The sequence below is a fragment of the Tiliqua scincoides genome, chromosome 13, assembly GCF_035046505.1.
Source record: "Tiliqua scincoides isolate rTilSci1 chromosome 13, rTilSci1.hap2, whole genome shotgun sequence".
Taxonomy (NCBI): Eukaryota; Metazoa; Chordata; class Lepidosauria; order Squamata; family Scincidae; genus Tiliqua; species Tiliqua scincoides.
Genome location: NC_089833.1, coordinates 1,510,102 through 1,530,012, shown reverse-complemented (window position 1 = coordinate 1,530,012; position 19,911 = coordinate 1,510,102). Strand labels below are relative to the sequence as shown.

The window sequence follows — 19,911 nt, the reverse complement described above, 5'->3', positions numbered from 1 at the left end:
CTGGCGTCTAGCCTAGACGCCTTTAAAAGGGGATTGGACAAGTTTCTGGAGGAAAAATCCATTACGGGGTACAAGCCATGATGTGTATGCGCAACCTCCTGATTTTAGAAATGGGCTATGTCAGAATGCCAGATGCAAGGGAGGGCACCAGGATGAGGTCTCTTGTTATCTGGTGTGCTCCCTGGGGCATTTGGTGGGCCGCTGTGAGATACAGGAAGCTGGACTAGATGGGCCTATGGCCTGATCCAGTGGGGCTGTTCTTAAGTTCTTATGTTCTTAAGTAGTAAAAAATACTTCCAGGTTGCAAATGCAACTTCTGCTGCAGGCTCTCTTCCTCCTGGCCCAGCTGCTGACTTGCTTCTCATCGTAGATGCCTGACCAGAACAGGACTGAACTGGCCATCCTTTGTTCAGTGGATTAGTCTCTGTGCATCAAGGTCAGCCCAAGACCCCCTGATGCCCGAGGAGGCAAACCAAATGCTACCCTTTCTTAGCCAACTTTGACTCCAAGGAGGACAAAGGAAACAGAGCAGAAGAGTAAGTGTGGTGGAGAGAAAAGCAGTGAACTTGAGTGCCCAAGACTCTCCTTTCCTCCACTGTGGCCCACCAGATGCCTCCGAAAGGCCCAGGGGACCTTTTTAACATTGTCGGGAGTGCTTTGTGGAGTCTCCTAGAAGTGGCTGCTGATACCTGGAGACCCCAGGTCATTCTGGGAGGGCTGGCAACCCTACGGGCGACCCCATGTCTGCCTGCCTTTTCATGGACATGCCAGCTCTGTGGTTCAGATGCTGGATCTGCATTCTGGTCTCCTCCTACTGCAGGCTCAGAAGATTGAGAATCTTCCTCTATTTCAGCCGAGCCTTATCAGGCTGGCTCTCTGCAAAATAGGGCTGTGCCAGGGGACGGGCAGATCTGCCCACTCTCTCTCTCAACTGCTTCAACAGCAGTTCCCCAACTGCTGCCTTCCCCCCTCCCCAGGATTCTCTGACCCTTCCCCGTAACCAAGGTTCACCGCACAGGTGTTTCCTTTGCCTGCCTTCTCTTAGTCCCACCAGAGCCAGTTCTCTTTGGAATGAGGATCAGTGTTCCAAGTCTTGAATGGAAGTCTGGGTCTGAGCTTTCAGAAATAAGGCTGACTTCCCCACTGGGCAAAGCAAGCTGGAGAAGTCACCAACACAAAAATGAGGAGTGGAATATTCCCCTTTTGGAAAAGTAAGATCACAAGTGTCGGGAGGAGGGCTCTAACCTGGATGTCAGTCAGGCTGGGAATATGGAGGCCACCAAACAGCAGGCTGTGGCCACAGCCAGGGAAGAACCCCTTATCATAAATAGAGCCCCTCTGGATCAGGCCAAAGGTCCATCTGGTCCTGCTTCCTGTATCCCACCAGATGCCTCAAGACCACAAGAGACATGCGTCCTGTTGCCCTCTCCCTTGCAGCTGACATTCTGAGGCAGCCTCCTTCTAAAATGAGGAGGTTGCACATACCCATCATGGCTTGTAACCTGTGGTGGACTTTTTCTTCCATCAGTCTGCCACATCTGTGGCAAGGTGTTTCACCAATTAATTACATGCTGGGTAAAGAAATGTTTTCTTTTGTCTGTTCTGACTCTTCCGACACTCAGTTTTAGTGGGTGTCCCCTGGTTTTGGTGCTATGCAAGAGGGAAAAGAAAGTCGCTCTATCCATCCCGTGCATAATCGTGTACATCTCCATCACACCCTCCCTCAGGAAGGCCCCTTGTCTTCCTGCTTGACTTGTGGCTTCCCTGAGGCATCTGGTTGGCTGCTCCATAAATACTGGGCTATACACCTTTGGTTCGATCCAGCAGGGCTCCTCTGATGCACCTGGGACTTGCTCACTGAACACTTGGAAGCCAGTGACCCTGATCTCCTTGGCAGTCTCATTCACAGTTTCTCCTCCTCCTTTGACTCTGCCTCTGCTCCTCATCCAGGCTCAGAGCCCAGTTCCAATGCCACTGACCTCCCATTGCTGTTTCATTATGCAAATTCCTTAGCCCTGCATGGCACCTCTGTTGGTTCTTATAACGTTAGATGTTTGACCAAGTGGGCTAATAATTACCACATTGTCTGCCAGTTCAAATAAAAACAAAGACATTAGACTGAAAGAAATCTGCCAATTGTAAATGTTTCTTCTGTTCCTGATTTAAAGTTTAGCTTCTTGGAGAATCTCCCTCTCTCTCTCTCCCCCCCCCCCCCAAGCTGGTCCTTAGTTTTCTTCTGCTCCTTGTTGACAAATGAGGAGATGTCAGTTGCCTGACTTTCACTGTTAGTGTGGTTTGGTCTGTTTGAATGAGAAGGACTGTGTAGCTGAGTGCTGGAGCTGGAAAGTCCTGGGTTCAGGGCAGCAAATTGAATCTCAAGGAGAAGAACTAGGAAAGCCCCTGCCTGAGCCTTGGAGAGACTTGTTTGTCGTTTTTTGTCAGAGGGGATAATGTCGGACTAGCGGGAACGAGAGTCAGGCTCGGTAGAACTCAGCTATTTATGCCGGTGGCCATCACCACTCTTGTGACCATGGATTCCACAAATACAGTCAATCCTTGTGCACTCAGTGCCCATGGATTTGCTTATCCATGGGGAACAAGAGTCAAACTGACGTTGCGCTATTCGAAGTTTGTTCTCAGCTATCCGAAGCCATCCTAAAGGTATCTGCTGCTATCAGGTTGGACCAGAAGTCACTTTGGGTCACCTCCGCAGACCATTTTGGGGCCCATGGAGGCCAGCAGAGTGGGTTGCTGGCCTGATGTGAACCAGGAGAGGCTTCCAAGAAGAGACCAGAGTGCTTCACAAAATAGTAAGTTTGGGTTGCCTTTTATCTGCAGTTTCTGGCATCCACAGGGTGGGTGGGGTGGGAGCACATCCCCCATGGATACCGGCGATGCCTGTAGTCCTAAGATAGAATGGAGTTTGGTGCTGGGGTCCTGAACTGGGTATCTTTGCCAGAAGGCTCAGGTGCCCAGTTAGCTCTGTGTTACCAAGGCACCTCTCAGGTGGAAAGCGCCTGGTGGGGCCACTGTGAGATGCAAGAAGCTGGACTAGATGGACCTTTGGCCTGATCCAGGGCTCTTTTGATGTTCTTCTGTTAACCCTTGCCATGCTACTCGTGTGCTGCCATGAAACCTGGGAGAGAAAGACTTCTGGGTTTTGTGGCCACACAGCCTTTGTGTGTTTTGTAGCCATTACACACGGTAATGGGTGGGACTGAGCCACTTCTTGCTCAAGTGAGCAGGAATCAGATTGTTGTGGTGTATGCTGGTGACAGGCTAGAGGAGCCAGTGGAGGTGGCAGACTCCGGGTGACAACGCTTTCTGGCCCAGCCACCCTCATCTATATGTTCGGCAGACGGACCCTCGTCCTCCTTGCAGCCAGGTCAAGGTCTGAAACCCACTCACTTCAGATCTTTCTGATGCTTAACAGGAGCAAATCTCCCCTCTTGAGCCTCATGTGCAGCTTGGCAGTGTGACACTCTGTCCCTTTCCCAAAGGCCCCACAAAGGGGGGGGCATTTCTCTCCCTCTCTAGGGGGAGATCAAAGCAGGCTGCTCCAGTTGGTGCAGTTTAAATGGATCTGGCCTACTTTTGGTGCTGGGCTCTGCTTTTGTTGTGCGTTTTGAAGTTGCAACGCTGCGGCGCAGAATTCCTAATGGGGCAAGCGTCAGCATGAAAGGCCCCTTAGAGCTGTCGGAGGCAGGAGGGAGGCGCTGTCAGTGCGCGTCTTGCGGCAGAGCTCTCTGCTTCACATGCAGTGTGGTGTTCCCCTGGCAGGCAGGCAGGCAGTCCTGTGAAAAGCTCTTTTAACATCTTACTTCACTAATTAGCAAGGCGGACATTTCCACCTGTGCTGGAAGCCTCACAGGTCTGCAGTCACAGGTTCTGGGATGGTGGTAAATAACTTGACTGCACAGAACAAGAAGCTTGGAGCACACCAGGTGGCAGGTGCTCACCTTTGGAGAGCTGGAGTTTCCCTAGGCGAGTAGGATAGCAGATGGAAACTGCTCCCTGCCCCCTGTTCATTTTCTGGGTTCCTACTCTCAAGGTGTCCCCTGGGGGTTGGGGATAAGAATAGGCCCTCAGTTTGGCTGTACTTGTCCTAAGAGGCGACTAAACAGCCACCGGGTAGATGGGACTTGTCAGCCTGGGAAGGCAGCTCATCTGAGAGAAGGAAAACTCTGATCCCAAACCTCCACTGCCTTGTGGCTACATCCAGTTATGGAAAAGGCTTCAGGAGTCAACCTCGAGGCAAAATCCGGAGCCGGAGTCCCTGAGGCAATTCATGGCTGAACACAGTCACGTTCTGGCAACTCCTGCGACGCTGCTGGAACCAACCGTATTGGCCTCTGCCTTTCCATTGGACCATTTCAGCGACGTGGAGAGGGGGCATTTGCTGCATGGGTAACAGCCTATCCTCCATACCTACTTTACCCAGGCTTCACGTACTGGAGAGGACACTCTGTTCCAGAACCACCATTCAGAGCGTGACACCATAGTCTTCTGAGACTGAAGGATGCCAACTCTCAAGGTAGTTAGAGATCTTGATTCCAGTTTGGTTTTGGTTCCGGGGGGGGCGGGGGGGGGGAAGATAACTCTCTCTGAGTTGAATTTTGAGTTAGGTTTTGAGTTGAATTTTGCCTGGTGAAACCAGGTGAAACCAGGCAAAATTCAACTCAAAACCAACTCAGAGAGAGTTATCTCCCCCCCCCCCCCGGAACCAAAACCAAACTGGAATCAAGATCTCTAACTACCTTGAGAGTTGGCATCCTTCAGTTGGCACAGGGTGTTGAAAACAGGCAGCAAAATTGTTGACACCCTGTGCCAACAGGATGCAGATGAACCTGTCTTGTTTCCTTGTAATAAACAGTTGGAAAAGGAGAGTTTTCCAAGAATCCGGAAGTAGCAGAGTGTTTCTCCACCGAAAAACCATGTCTTTTGAAGTGAAAACAAATCAATTGGCAAGGAGAAAACTGAAACACTTGCTCTTGGTTGTCTTGCTGAACTCCTGGGGTACAAGGAGTAGCTTGCGTTGCCCCGATTTCACTCCACTGAAATCCATGAATCATTGCTGGGCTTTGGTGCTGTGGGGCCACACTGGACATATTTTTTTTTTGCGGGGCCCCACATTCACGACCACAGTAGATGTTTTAGTGACTGTGACATGATTTAGTAAAAATATTAATTTTATTTTTTTACTCTAGCACAGGGGGCCTTTAGGCGTGGGCCTTTACATTGTTGTACTTGTAAAAATGAGCACGAGACGAAAATGGTCTGTGTATTGTAAAAAATTTCCTTTTGGCATCATAGAACCCAAGTTGATTTAATAAATCCTTCCTTAATTGTTCTGTGTTTGCTTTAAGCGCTGCTGATCCCCAGCAAACCGGCCTGCTTCCGTGCAACTGCTAATGTTTGCGTACACTCTGTTCTCTGTAAGACAAAAATTAATCTTTGCGGGCAGAGCAGTCCTCCCGACTGTCAAGCACACCATCTTTATCCCACAGAGTTCTGCTCTTGGCGGAATGAGACCTCTCTGCAAAGACAGGCTTGAGAGATCAAGAATACTAATGGACGTGGCTCTCTTTCCCTAGTGGCACAGAGCCATCTAAACAGCTCCCTGTGCCAAGAAGATAAGGTCTCGAGGAAATGCTGTGCAAAGCCCAGTAAATATTTGCAAATGAAGAATTTCCTGGTAACTGTGTTTTGCAGCCTTGGGGTGCAGTTGAGGTGAGGCCAAAGTGATGGGTGGGACTGTTCATTAGTGGTGATTTCCATCAACTCCGTGTCCTGCTTTTCTTGGCTTTTCACCAAAGTTTGCATAACTGCGGCAGAGGAGAGGTTGGCATCCTGTTGAGTTCCAGTGGGTGCAAAGTGCGAGAGAGGAGACTTCGGTCGGACATCAGGAAGAAATTCTTGCCAGTCAGGGTGGTTCGCAGTGGCAAAGGTTGCCAAGGGAGGTGATGGATTCTCTCCCACTGGAGATCTTCCAGCAGAGACTCAACAGGTGATGCTGTGTCTAGGAGGACACAACTACAGGCACAGGGTTGGACTAGATGACCTTATGGTATATTTCCAATCCTATGATTCTATGTTTTTCTTGCCTTCCATCCTATTAAATGCAGACTGGCCTTTGGTCTTCAGATCTGGCTGTCAAAAGTGTGCAGGTTGGACTTTAGGGGGTTCTGGTGTCAGGGACCAACTCTGAGGGTGGAATTAACTCATTTGCTCAACTGTGGGCAAATAGATGCTTAATTCATTGATTAAAATAAGTGTGGCCGTGTCCCAGCGCTGGTGATATTTTTCTTTTGTCAAGACAATTCAACCTGCTGTGTGGACGGGCAGCCCAGGCTCGGCGGCACCGAGGACGGCTGCCGCTGGATCCTGTGCCCCCTGGGCTACCACGGGAGGTGCCTCGGGAGAAGGGAACTTTCATCCCCTTCCCCCGGGTAAGTAAGCAGACCCGCAGTGGGGCTACTCACAAGTAAAAGCGCTCGTGTAGGGCATGGAACCCTCCCCCAGCGCCTTGGATCCTGTGGAGCGGAGCTCTGCGGACCCGCCGCCCTCCCTCCCCCTGTCATGCCTCCCCCTGCCCTCTCTCCACCCCGCCGGCCTCCTCCCTTCCCAGAACACCTCCTCCCCGCCCCCGTCCCACCCCCACCTACCGTGCTGCGGCCGGCCGGCGCTGGGCTAGCACAGGCAGGAGCCCGGCAGTGAGGCTAGCAAACGTGTCTTATGGCACGTTTGCGACAATGCTTGGCAGTACGGAGCCAAGCCGCCGAGCATAGGATTGGGCTCTGAGTTGACAGACAGACATTATTTTTGCTGCTATGGAAAATTATCTGAAATTCCTTGCTGGGTTAGAGAAAGGTCTCTCGAGTGCTGTACCGCAAGCTCACTTCAAGTTGTCGATCGGTTCTTGGAAACGGCAACTTTAAGTGAAACGACTTACAATGAAATCCATTTCACCGTTGGCTAATTGATATATGTAAACAAGAGTTAAGTTCCTGCAGCATAGACTCAAAACACTTCTAATATTAAACACTGGAATAAATGTGAGCTTCCCAGGCTGGAGAAAAACCACACAGAAGTGGGGAGAATGTGCAACTCCGCACAGACGGTGGCCCTGGCTGGGAATCGATTCTTTTTTCTCATTAGCTTTGTAATGAAACGACTTTGAGCAAAACAACTTCAGCTGTACTCTTTTTCCCATGGTGCCCTGCCAGATGTTGCAGAGAGGAAGCTCATAATTAGGGTAGAATGGAGGCAAGTAGCCACCCCCAGTCATTGGTCCACATCACCTGAGAATCAGACATGGGAGTTTGATTTTGGGTGGATATGCCCCATAGCCATTGATAGATCTCTCTCCTCTGAATTTCCTGAATCCCCATTTTTTAAACCCACTTATGTTAGTAGCCATCATAGGATCTTGTGGCAGAGAGTTCCACAGGATAAGTCTATGTTCCTTCAGTGTAGAGTCGGGAAAGTTTGCTTTGCTTCCTCTACATGCATAATAGCTTGTCAATCTTAAGTCATTTTTGTTTGTTCTAACCTGACCTGCCTTCCATATGTGACCTGGATCTCTCTTTTCTCCATTCAGCTTTGCTTCTGCTCTATGATGTGACAAACAGAGCCTCCTTTGACAACATCCAGGTAAGTCTTGATGGTTCTTGGCAGTTGTTCCTGTCCAGAGAAAAGGAGGGTGGAGACCTTGACGGACCGGTCAGGCCACTGGAAGAATGATGCATTTGTAGACTGGCGACTTGATCTTGGTAGGGGATGACTCCAAGGTGGTTCTTTCACAGAGAGACCAGAGCAGTTTTCCGCCCAACTTTGAAAACAGTCTTTTTGAGCTTCCTGAGTGGTTCTAGCTGGTATTGAGAGACTTCCAGTGTTTTTGCAGTCTTGATGTTAATGGCTGATGTCGGGCCATGATTAGCGTTCTTGCTGGTAAGCCCTGTGGATGAATTTGGGCTGCCTCAGTGTGACAGTTGTGATGGATTGAGCCTGCCTGGTTCTGTTAAGGGAATCGGACCAATGAAGCAACTGAGATAAATGAGAAAAATTATCTCCGCCGCTGTTCCCCAGCCCTCCTCCCAGGCACAAAAGGCACAAGGGAGAGCTGCTTACGTGTTTCCAGCACCTGAAAACTGGTTCCTGTCTCAGCACTTGTAGCTCCCAAACCCCCTGAAGCTATTTGTCTTTGTACTCAGCTGGGACTTGTGTACTGGGAAAATGGAACGTCCTGGGGGACCTTGACCCACTTTGGAGGCACAAGAGAATACCCCACTCCTTACCTGGTGATGTTCCAGCCTTGGCTCCTTCCACTCCCTGGATTGGAAAAGGAAGTGGGGGTAACAGGACAGAAGAGGAAGTACAGAGGAGAAGAGAGTGGTGGGCTAGAGTGTCTCTGATGCTGCAGCCTTCCCCCCCCCCACTCTCCTCCATGCTTCCTCCTTCTCTCTTCCTTTTCCAATCCAGAGAGATGCAGGAGGGGTAGTGGAGGCAAGCAGGCGAACAGAGGTGGGGCACCCCCCATCTGCTGCCTCTCACGTCCTCAGGGGTGGGTCAGCCCTGGAATTGAGGTAGTTTATGTTTCATTTGTTTATCCTGCCCTTCCTCCAAGGTGCTGAGGGTGGTGTGCATAATTTCCTTCCCTCCTTTTGTCTTCACAACAACTTTGTGAGGTAGGTGAGGCTGAGAGACAGTGACTAGCCCAAGGTCACCCAGAAAGCTTCATGGCTGAGCAGGTATTCAGATCTGGATCTTCCAGGTTTAAGTCCAACTCTTGAACCCCTACACCACCCTGGCTCTCTGGGTAGCAAAACTGTGACAGTCTTCTCCTTGCCTGAGACCCAGAGGTCTGGTGTTTGCAGACAATACTGAGCAATGACCTGGTTTTAGGTGGCTGTAGAGGTCAGGAAGGGGCCAGTAGCTCAGTGAGTAGAGCGTCTGCTGTGTGAGCAGAAGACCCAGATTATTTATTGTAGTATGAAGCTTTTAAAATAAAAATCTGTATTTCCCAAATTGGGTTCCTGGCATCTTCAGGCAGGCCTGGGGAAGAATGTCAACAATCCTGGCTACCAGTGAACTGATTCAGCCCAGGGCAGCCTCGCGTGTCTTCTGGGTCACAGCCGGCATTTGGCCAAAAGGAAACTTTCAGATTTAGTGGGCTCACAGACCTAACAAGCTCAAGATTTCCAATTATAACTGCACTGGCAAGTTAAAAGGCCAGGATATTGAATTTGGATGGAAAATTACACTTCTGTATCACTGCACGTCCCCCCTGGGGTACTTCCTCAAATACAGGACGCTTCAGTTGCGACAACATCTTTAGTCTGTAGCATAGGGTGGGAGGGGGAGGAACGCTTGTGCACGATGATAATTATCATTTCACTGGTGCTGTTTGACAGTGAAGAGTTTGCTGCTGGCTTCTTCCCAGACCCTCCTTTTGTTGGTATTCCTGTGGGGCAGAACTCCCACGCCTTATGGTCTCAACCCCATTCCTCACCCAAACAGTGGGGGGGACTGGGGACTGTGGCAGGGCATGTTCCCAAGCAGGTGTAAAACTTCCTTCGCTGCGCCTCCCCAGGTTGGTGTCTAAACTCTGCCAGTGTGGGTCCCAACCCCAAAGAATCCTGGATGCTTTCACACAAATGATATTTATTTGGGGGCTGTAAGAAAATCAGAACTTGGTCTGCAACCATCAGCATGGTCAATTGGTGCTTAAAGGTCAGCCGGAAGCTCTGTGATAGAAATCGCCATCATTTTTGCTGTTAACCAACTACCTGGCTTAATTAAAGCATTTTAATTAATTTCTGGCCCAGCTGCTGACTTGCTTCTCATCGTAGATGCCTGACCAGAACAGGACTGAACTGGCCATCCTTTGTTCAGTGGATTAGTCTCTGTGCATCAAGGTCAGCCCAAGACCCCCTGATGCCCGAGGAGGCAAACCAAATGCTACCCTTTCTTAGCCAACTTTGACTCCAAGGAGGACAAAGGAAACAGAGCAGAAGAGTAAGTGTGGTGGAGAGAAAAGCAGTGAACTTGAGTGCCCAAGACTCTCCTTTCCTCCACTGTGGCCCACCAGATGCCTCCGAAAGGCCCAGGGGACCTTTTTAACATTGTCGGGAGTGCTTTGTGGAGTCTCCTAGAAGTGGCTGCTGATACCTGGAGACCCCAGGTCATTCTGGGAGGGCTGGCAACCCTACGGGCGACCCCATGTCTGCCTGCCTTTTCATGGACATGCCAGCTCTGTGGTTCAGATGCTGGATCTGCATTCTGGTCTCCTCCTACTGCAGGCTCAGAAGATTGAGAATCTTCCTCTATTTCAGCCGAGCCTTATCAGGCTGGCTCTCTGCAAAATAGGGCTGTGCCAGGGGACGGGCAGATCTGCCCACTCTCTCTCTCAACTGCTTCAACAGCAGTTCCCCAACTGCTGCCTTCCCCCCTCCCCAGGATTCTCTGACCCTTCCCCGTAACCAAGGTTCACCGCACAGGTGTTTCCTTTGCCTGCCTTCTCTTAGTCCCACCAGAGCCAGTTCTCTTTGGAATGAGGATCAGTGTTCCAAGTCTTGAATGGAAGTCTGGGTCTGAGCTTTCAGAAATAAGGCTGACTTCCCCACTGGGCAAAGCAAGCTGGAGAAGTCACCAACACAAAAATGAGGAGTGGAATATTCCCCTTTTGGAAAAGTAAGATCACAAGTGTCGGGAGGAGGGCTCTAACCTGGATGTCAGTCAGGCTGGGAATATGGAGGCCACCAAACAGCAGGCTGTGGCCACAGCCAGGGAAGAACCCCTTATCATAAATAGAGCCCCTCTGGATCAGGCCAAAGGTCCATCTGGTCCTGCTTCCTGTATCCCACCAGATGCCTCAAGACCACAAGAGACATGCGTCCTGTTGCCCTCTCCCTTGCAGCTGACATTCTGAGGCAGCCTCCTTCTAAAATGAGGAGGTTGCACATACCCATCATGGCTTGTAACCTGTGGTGGACTTTTTCTTCCATCAGTCTGCCACATCTGTGGCAAGGTGTTTCACCAATTAATTACATGCTGGGTAAAGAAATGTTTTCTTTTGTCTGTTCTGACTCTTCCGACACTCAGTTTTAGTGGGTGTCCCCTGGTTTTGGTGCTATGCAAGAGGGAAAAGAAAGTCGCTCTATCCATCCCGTGCATAATCGTGTACATCTCCATCACACCCTCCCTCAGGAAGGCCCCTTGTCTTCCTGCTTGACTTGTGGCTTCCCTGAGGCATCTGGTTGGCTGCTCCATAAATACTGGGCTATACACCTTTGGTTCGATCCAGCAGGGCTCCTCTGATGCACCTGGGACTTGCTCACTGAACACTTGGAAGCCAGTGACCCTGATCTCCTTGGCAGTCTCATTCACAGTTTCTCCTCCTCCTTTGACTCTGCCTCTGCTCCTCATCCAGGCTCAGAGCCCAGTTCCAATGCCACTGACCTCCCATTGCTGTTTCATTATGCAAATTCCTTAGCCCTGCATGGCACCTCTGTTGGTTCTTATAACGTTAGATGTTTGACCAAGTGGGCTAATAATTACCACATTGTCTGCCAGTTCAAATAAAAACAAAGACATTAGACTGAAAGAAATCTGCCAATTGTAAATGTTTCTTCTGTTCCTGATTTAAAGTTTAGCTTCTTGGAGAATCTCCCTCTCTCTCTCTCCCCCCCCCCCCCAAGCTGGTCCTTAGTTTTCTTCTGCTCCTTGTTGACAAATGAGGAGATGTCAGTTGCCTGACTTTCACTGTTAGTGTGGTTTGGTCTGTTTGAATGAGAAGGACTGTGTAGCTGAGTGCTGGAGCTGGAAAGTCCTGGGTTCAGGGCAGCAAATTGAATCTCAAGGAGAAGAACTAGGAAAGCCCCTGCCTGAGCCTTGGAGAGACTTGTTTGTCGTTTTTTGTCAGAGGGGATAATGTCGGACTAGCGGGAACGAGAGTCAGGCTCGGTAGAACTCAGCTATTTATGCCGGTGGCCATCACCACTCTTGTGACCATGGATTCCACAAATACAGTCAATCCTTGTGCACTCAGTGCCCATGGATTTGCTTATCCATGGGGAACAAGAGTCAAACTGACGTTGCGCTATTCGAAGTTTGTTCTCAGCTATCCGAAGCCATCCTAAAGGTATCTGCTGCTATCAGGTTGGACCAGAAGTCACTTTGGGTCACCTCCGCAGACCATTTTGGGGCCCATGGAGGCCAGCAGAGTGGGTTGCTGGCCTGATGTGAACCAGGAGAGGCTTCCAAGAAGAGACCAGAGTGCTTCACAAAATAGTAAGTTTGGGTTGCCTTTTATCTGCAGTTTCTGGCATCCACAGGGTGGGTGGGGTGGGAGCACATCCCCCATGGATACCGGCGATGCCTGTAGTCCTAAGATAGAATGGAGTTTGGTGCTGGGGTCCTGAACTGGGTATCTTTGCCAGAAGGCTCAGGTGCCCAGTTAGCTCTGTGTTACCAAGGCACCTCTCAGGTGGAAAGCGCCTGGTGGGGCCACTGTGAGATGCAAGAAGCTGGACTAGATGGACCTTTGGCCTGATCCAGGGCTCTTTTGATGTTCTTCTGTTAACCCTTGCCATGCTACTCGTGTGCTGCCATGAAACCTGGGAGAGAAAGACTTCTGGGTTTTGTGGCCACACAGCCTTTGTGTGTTTTGTAGCCATTACACACGGTAATGGGTGGGACTGAGCCACTTCTTGCTCAAGTGAGCAGGAATCAGATTGTTGTGGTGTATGCTGGTGACAGGCTAGAGGAGCCAGTGGAGGTGGCAGACTCCGGGTGACAACGCTTTCTGGCCCAGCCACCCTCATCTATATGTTCGGCAGACGGACCCTCGTCCTCCTTGCAGCCAGGTCAAGGTCTGAAACCCACTCACTTCAGATCTTTCTGATGCTTAACAGGAGCAAATCTCCCCTCTTGAGCCTCATGTGCAGCTTGGCAGTGTGACACTCTGTCCCTTTCCCAAAGGCCCCACAAAGGGGGGGGCATTTCTCTCCCTCTCTAGGGGGAGATCAAAGCAGGCTGCTCCAGTTGGTGCAGTTTAAATGGATCTGGCCTACTTTTGGTGCTGGGCTCTGCTTTTGTTGTGCGTTTTGAAGTTGCAACGCTGCGGCGCAGAATTCCTAATGGGGCAAGCGTCAGCATGAAAGGCCCCTTAGAGCTGTCGGAGGCAGGAGGGAGGCGCTGTCAGTGCGCGTCTTGCGGCAGAGCTCTCTGCTTCACATGCAGTGTGGTGTTCCCCTGGCAGGCAGGCAGGCAGTCCTGTGAAAAGCTCTTTTAACATCTTACTTCACTAATTAGCAAGGCGGACATTTCCACCTGTGCTGGAAGCCTCACAGGTCTGCAGTCACAGGTTCTGGGATGGTGGTAAATAACTTGACTGCACAGAACAAGAAGCTTGGAGCACACCAGGTGGCAGGTGCTCACCTTTGGAGAGCTGGAGTTTCCCTAGGCGAGTAGGATAGCAGATGGAAACTGCTCCCTGCCCCCTGTTCATTTTCTGGGTTCCTACTCTCAAGGTGTCCCCTGGGGGTTGGGGATAAGAATAGGCCCTCAGTTTGGCTGTACTTGTCCTAAGAGGCGACTAAACAGCCACCGGGTAGATGGGACTTGTCAGCCTGGGAAGGCAGCTCATCTGAGAGAAGGAAAACTCTGATCCCAAACCTCCACTGCCTTGTGGCTACATCCAGTTATGGAAAAGGCTTCAGGAGTCAACCTCGAGGCAAAATCCGGAGCCGGAGTCCCTGAGGCAATTCATGGCTGAACACAGTCACGTTCTGGCAACTCCTGCGACGCTGCTGGAACCAACCGTATTGGCCTCTGCCTTTCCATTGGACCATTTCAGCGACGTGGAGAGGGGGCATTTGCTGCATGGGTAACAGCCTATCCTCCATACCTACTTTACCCAGGCTTCACGTACTGGAGAGGACACTCTGTTCCAGAACCACCATTCAGAGCGTGACACCATAGTCTTCTGAGACTGAAGGATGCCAACTCTCAAGGTAGTTAGAGATCTTGATTCCAGTTTGGTTTTGGTTCCGGGGGGGGCGGGGGGGGGAAGATAACTCTCTCTGAGTTGAATTTTGAGTTAGGTTTTGAGTTGAATTTTGCCTGGTGAAACCAGGTGAAACCAGGCAAAATTCAACTCAAAACCAACTCAGAGAGAGTTATCTCCCCCCCCCCCCCGGAACCAAAACCAAACTGGAATCAAGATCTCTAACTACCTTGAGAGTTGGCATCCTTCAGTTGGCACAGGGTGTTGAAAACAGGCAGCAAAATTGTTGACACCCTGTGCCAACAGGATGCAGATGAACCTGTCTTGTTTCCTTGTAATAAACAGTTGGAAAAGGAGAGTTTTCCAAGAATCCGGAAGTAGCAGAGTGTTTCTCCACCGAAAAACCATGTCTTTTGAAGTGAAAACAAATCAATTGGCAAGGAGAAAACTGAAACACTTGCTCTTGGTTGTCTTGCTGAACTCCTGGGGTACAAGGAGTAGCTTGCGTTGCCCCGATTTCACTCCACTGAAATCCATGAATCATTGCTGGGCTTTGGTGCTGTGGGGCCACACTGGACATATTTTTTTTTTGCGGGGCCCCACATTCACGACCACAGTAGATGTTTTAGTGACTGTGACATGATTTAGTAAAAATATTAATTTTATTTTTTTACTCTAGCACAGGGGGCCTTTAGGCGTGGGCCTTTACATTGTTGTACTTGTAAAAATGAGCACGAGACGAAAATGGTCTGTGTATTGTAAAAAATTTCCTTTTGGCATCATAGAACCCAAGTTGATTTAATAAATCCTTCCTTAATTGTTCTGTGTTTGCTTTAAGCGCTGCTGATCCCCAGCAAACCGGCCTGCTTCCGTGCAACTGCTAATGTTTGCGTACACTCTGTTCTCTGTAAGACAAAAATTAATCTTTGCGGGCAGAGCAGTCCTCCCGACTGTCAAGCACACCATCTTTATCCCACAGAGTTCTGCTCTTGGCGGAATGAGACCTCTCTGCAAAGACAGGCTTGAGAGATCAAGAATACTAATGGACGTGGCTCTCTTTCCCTAGTGGCACAGAGCCATCTAAACAGCTCCCTGTGCCAAGAAGATAAGGTCTCGAGGAAATGCTGTGCAAAGCCCAGTAAATATTTGCAAATGAAGAATTTCCTGGTAACTGTGTTTTGCAGCCTTGGGGTGCAGTTGAGGTGAGGCCAAAGTGATGGGTGGGACTGTTCATTAGTGGTGATTTCCATCAACTCCGTGTCCTGCTTTTCTTGGCTTTTCACCAAAGTTTGCATAACTGCGGCAGAGGAGAGGTTGGCATCCTGTTGAGTTCCAGTGGGTGCAAAGTGCGAGAGAGGAGACTTCGGTCGGACATCAGGAAGAAATTCTTGCCAGTCAGGGTGGTTCGCAGTGGCAAAGGTTGCCAAGGGAGGTGATGGATTCTCTCCCACTGGAGATCTTCCAGCAGAGACTCAACAGGTGATGCTGTGTCTAGGAGGACACAACTACAGGCACAGGGTTGGACTAGATGACCTTATGGTATATTTCCAATCCTATGATTCTATGTTTTTCTTGCCTTCCATCCTATTAAATGCAGACTGGCCTTTGGTCTTCAGATCTGGCTGTCAAAAGTGTGCAGGTTGGACTTTAGGGGGTTCTGGTGTCAGGGACCAACTCTGAGGGTGGAATTAACTCATTTGCTCAACTGTGGGCAAATAGATGCTTAATTCATTGATTAAAATAAGTGTGGCCGTGTCCCAGCGCTGGTGATATTTTTCTTTTGTCAAGACAATTCAACCTGCTGTGTGGACGGGCAGCCCAGGCTCGGCGGCACCGAGGACGGCTGCCGCTGGATCCTGTGCCCCCTGGGCTACCACGGGAGGTGCCTCGGGAGAAGGGAACTTTCATCCCCTTCCCCCGGGTAAGTAAGCAGACCCGCAGTGGGGCTACTCACAAGTAAAAGCGCTCGTGTAGGGCATGGAACCCTCCCCCAGCGCCTTGGATCCTGTGGAGCGGAGCTCTGCGGACCCGCCGCCCTCCCTCCCCCTGTCATGCCTCCCCCTGCCCTCTCTCCACCCCGCCGGCCTCCTCCCTTCCCAGAACACCTCCTCCCCGCCCCCGTCCCACCCCCACCTACCGTGCTGCGGCCGGCCGGCGCTGGGCTAGCACAGGCAGGAGCCCGGCAGTGAGGCTAGCAAACGTGTCTTATGGCACGTTTGCGACAATGCTTGGCAGTACGGAGCCAAGCCGCCGAGCATAGGATTGGGCTCTGAGTTGACAGACAGACATTATTTTTGCTGCTATGGAAAATTATCTGAAATTCCTTGCTGGGTTAGAGAAAGGTCTCTCGAGTGCTGTACCGCAAGCTCACTTCAAGTTGTCGATCGGTTCTTGGAAACGGCAACTTTAAGTGAAACGACTTACAATGAAATCCATTTCACCGTTGGCTAATTGATATATGTAAACAAGAGTTAAGTTCCTGCAGCATAGACTCAAAACACTTCTAATATTAAACACTGGAATAAATGTGAGCTTCCCAGGCTGGAGAAAAACCACACAGAAGTGGGGAGAATGTGCAACTCCGCACAGACGGTGGCCCTGGCTGGGAATCGATTCTTTTTTCTCATTAGCTTTGTAATGAAACGACTTTGAGCAAAACAACTTCAGCTGTACTCTTTTTCCCATGGTGCCCTGCCAGATGTTGCAGAGAGGAAGCTCATAATTAGGGTAGAATGGAGGCAAGTAGCCACCCCCAGTCATTGGTCCACATCACCTGAGAATCAGACATGGGAGTTTGATTTTGGGTGGATATGCCCCATAGCCATTGATAGATCTCTCTCCTCTGAATTTCCTGAATCCCCATTTTTTAAACCCACTTATGTTAGTAGCCATCATAGGATCTTGTGGCAGAGAGTTCCACAGGATAAGTCTATGTTCCTTCAGTGTAGAGTCGGGAAAGTTTGCTTTGCTTCCTCTACATGCATAATAGCTTGTCAATCTTAAGTCATTTTTGTTTGTTCTAACCTGACCTGCCTTCCATATGTGACCTGGATCTCTCTTTTCTCCATTCAGCTTTGCTTCTGCTCTATGATGTGACAAACAGAGCCTCCTTTGACAACATCCAGGTAAGTCTTGATGGTTCTTGGCAGTTGTTCCTGTCCAGAGAAAAGGAGGGTGGAGACCTTGACGGACCGGTCAGGCCACTGGAAGAATGATGCATTTGTAGACTGGCGACTTGATCTTGGTAGGGGATGACTCCAAGGTGGTTCTTTCACAGAGAGACCAGAGCAGTTTTCCGCCCAACTTTGAAAACAGTCTTTTTGAGCTTCCTGAGTGGTTCTAGCTGGTATTGAGAGACTTCCAGTGTTTTTGCAGTCTTGATGTTAATGGCTGATGTCGGGCCATGATTAGCGTTCTTGCTGGTAAGCCCTGTGGATGAATTTGGGCTGCCTCAGTGTGACAGTTGTGATGGATTGAGCCTGCCTGGTTCTGTTAAGGGAATCGGACCAATGAAGCAACTGAGATAAATGAGAAAAATTATCTCCGCCGCTGTTCCCCAGCCCTCCTCCCAGGCACAAAAGGCACAAGGGAGAGCTGCTTACGTGTTTCCAGCACCTGAAAACTGGTTCCTGTCTCAGCACTTGTAGCTCCCAAACCCCCTGAAGCTATTTGTCTTTGTACTCAGCTGGGACTTGTGTACTGGGAAAATGGAACGTCCTGGGGGACCTTGACCCACTTTGGAGGCACAAGAGAATACCCCACTCCTTACCTGGTGATGTTCCAGCCTTGGCTCCTTCCACTCCCTGGATTGGAAAAGGAAGTGGGGGTAACAGGACAGAAGAGGAAGTACAGAGGAGAAGAGAGTGGTGGGCTAGAGTGTCTCTGATGCTGCAGCCTTCCCCCCCCCCACTCTCCTCCATGCTTCCTCCTTCTCTCTTCCTTTTCCAATCCAGAGAGATGCAGGAGGGGTAGTGGAGGCAAGCAGGCGAACAGAGGTGGGGCACCCCCCATCTGCTGCCTCTCACGTCCTCAGGGGTGGGTCAGCCCTGGAATTGAGGTAGTTTATGTTTCATTTGTTTATCCTGCCCTTCCTCCAAGGTGCTGAGGGTGGTGTGCATAATTTCCTTCCCTCCTTTTGTCTTCACAACAACTTTGTGAGGTAGGTGAGGCTGAGAGACAGTGACTAGCCCAAGGTCACCCAGAAAGCTTCATGGCTGAGCAGGTATTCAGATCTGGATCTTCCAGGTTTAAGTCCAACTCTTGAACCCCTACACCACCCTGGCTCTCTGGGTAGCAAAACTGTGACAGTCTTCTCCTTGCCTGAGACCCAGAGGTCTGGTGTTTGCAGACAATACTGAGCAATGACCTGGTTTTAGGTGGCTGTAGAGGTCAGGAAGGGGCCAGTAGCTCAGTGAGTAGAGCGTCTGCTGTGTGAGCAGAAGACCCAGATTATTTATTGTAGTATGAAGCTTTTAAAATAAAAATCTGTATTTCCCAAATTGGGTTCCTGGCATCTTCAGGCAGGCCTGGGGAAGAATGTCAACAATCCTGGCTACCAGTGAACTGATTCAGCCCAGGGCAGCCTCGCGTGTCTTCTGGGTCACAGCCGGCATTTGGCCAAAAGGAAACTTTCAGATTTAGTGGGCTCACAGACCTAACAAGCTCAAGATTTCCAATTATAACTGCACTGGCAAGTTAAAAGGCCAGGATATTGAATTTGGATGGAAAATTACACTTCTGTATCACTGCACGTCCCCCCTGGGGTACTTCCTCAAATACAGGACGCTTCAGTTGCGACAACATCTTTAGTCTGTAGCATAGGGTGGGAGGGGGAGGAACGCTTGTGCACGATGATAATTATCATTTCACTGGTGCTGTTTGACAGTGAAGAGTTTGCTGCTGGCTTCTTCCCAGACCCTCCTTTTGTTGGTATTCCTGTGGGGCAGAACTCCCACGCCTTATGGTCTCAACCCCATTCCTCACCCAAACAGTGGGGGGGACTGGGGACTGTGGCAGGGCATGTTCCCAAGCAGGTGTAAAACTTCCTTCGCTGCGCCTCCCCAGGTTGGTGTCTAAACTCTGCCAGTGTGGGTCCCAACCCCAAAGAATCCTGGATGCTTTCACACAAATGATATTTATTTGGGGGCTGTAAGAAAATCAGAACTTGGTCTGCAACCATCAGCATGGTCAATTGGTGCTTAAAGGTCAGCCGGAAGCTCTGTGATAGAAATCGCCATCATTTTTGCTGTTAACCAACTACCTGGCTTAATTAAAGCATTTTAATTAATTTCTGGCCCAGCTGCTGACTTGCTTCTCATCGTAGATGCCTGACCAGAACAGGACTGAACTGGCCATCCTTTGTTCAGTGGATTAGTCTCTGTGCATCAAGGTCAGCCCAAGACCCCCTGATGCCCGAGGAGGCAAACCAAATGCTACCCTTTCTTAGCCAACTTTGACTCCAAGGAGGACAAAGGAAACAGAGCAGAAGAGTAAGTGTGGTGGAGAGAAAAGCAGTGAACTTGAGTGCCCAAGACTCTCCTTTCCTCCACTGTGGCCCACCAGATGCCTCCGAAAGGCCCAGGGGACCTTTTTAACATTGTCGGGAGTGCTTTGTGGAGTCTCCTAGAAGTGGCTGCTGATACCTGGAGACCCCAGGTCATTCTGGGAGGGCTGGCAACCCTACGGGCGACCCCATGTCTGCCTGCCTTTTCATGGACATGCCAGCTCTGTGGTTCAGATGCTGGATCTGCATTCTGGTCTCCTCCTACTGCAGGCTCAGAAGATTGAGAATCTTCCTCTATTTCAGCCGAGCCTTATCAGGCTGGCTCTCTGCAAAATAGGGCTGTGCCAGGGGACGGGCAGATCTGCCCACTCTCTCTCTCAACTGCTTCAACAGCAGTTCC

The 19,911-nt window shown here is 50.2% G+C and overlaps 1 protein-coding gene across 2 annotated transcripts in view; it reads left to right on the top strand.

Moving 5' to 3' along the window:
- RAB26 (RAB26, member RAS oncogene family) overlaps nt 1-19,911 on the top strand; it is a 147,005-nt gene that overhangs the window by 89,282 nt on the left and 37,812 nt on the right. For both annotated transcript variants that reach the window (XM_066640701.1, XM_066640700.1), the window contains exon 5: nt 7,601-7,653. In XM_066640701.1, coding sequence (XP_066496798.1) covers nt 7,601-7,653 — 53 coding nt within the window. The remainder of the gene's footprint in view (nt 1-7,600; nt 7,654-19,911) is intronic.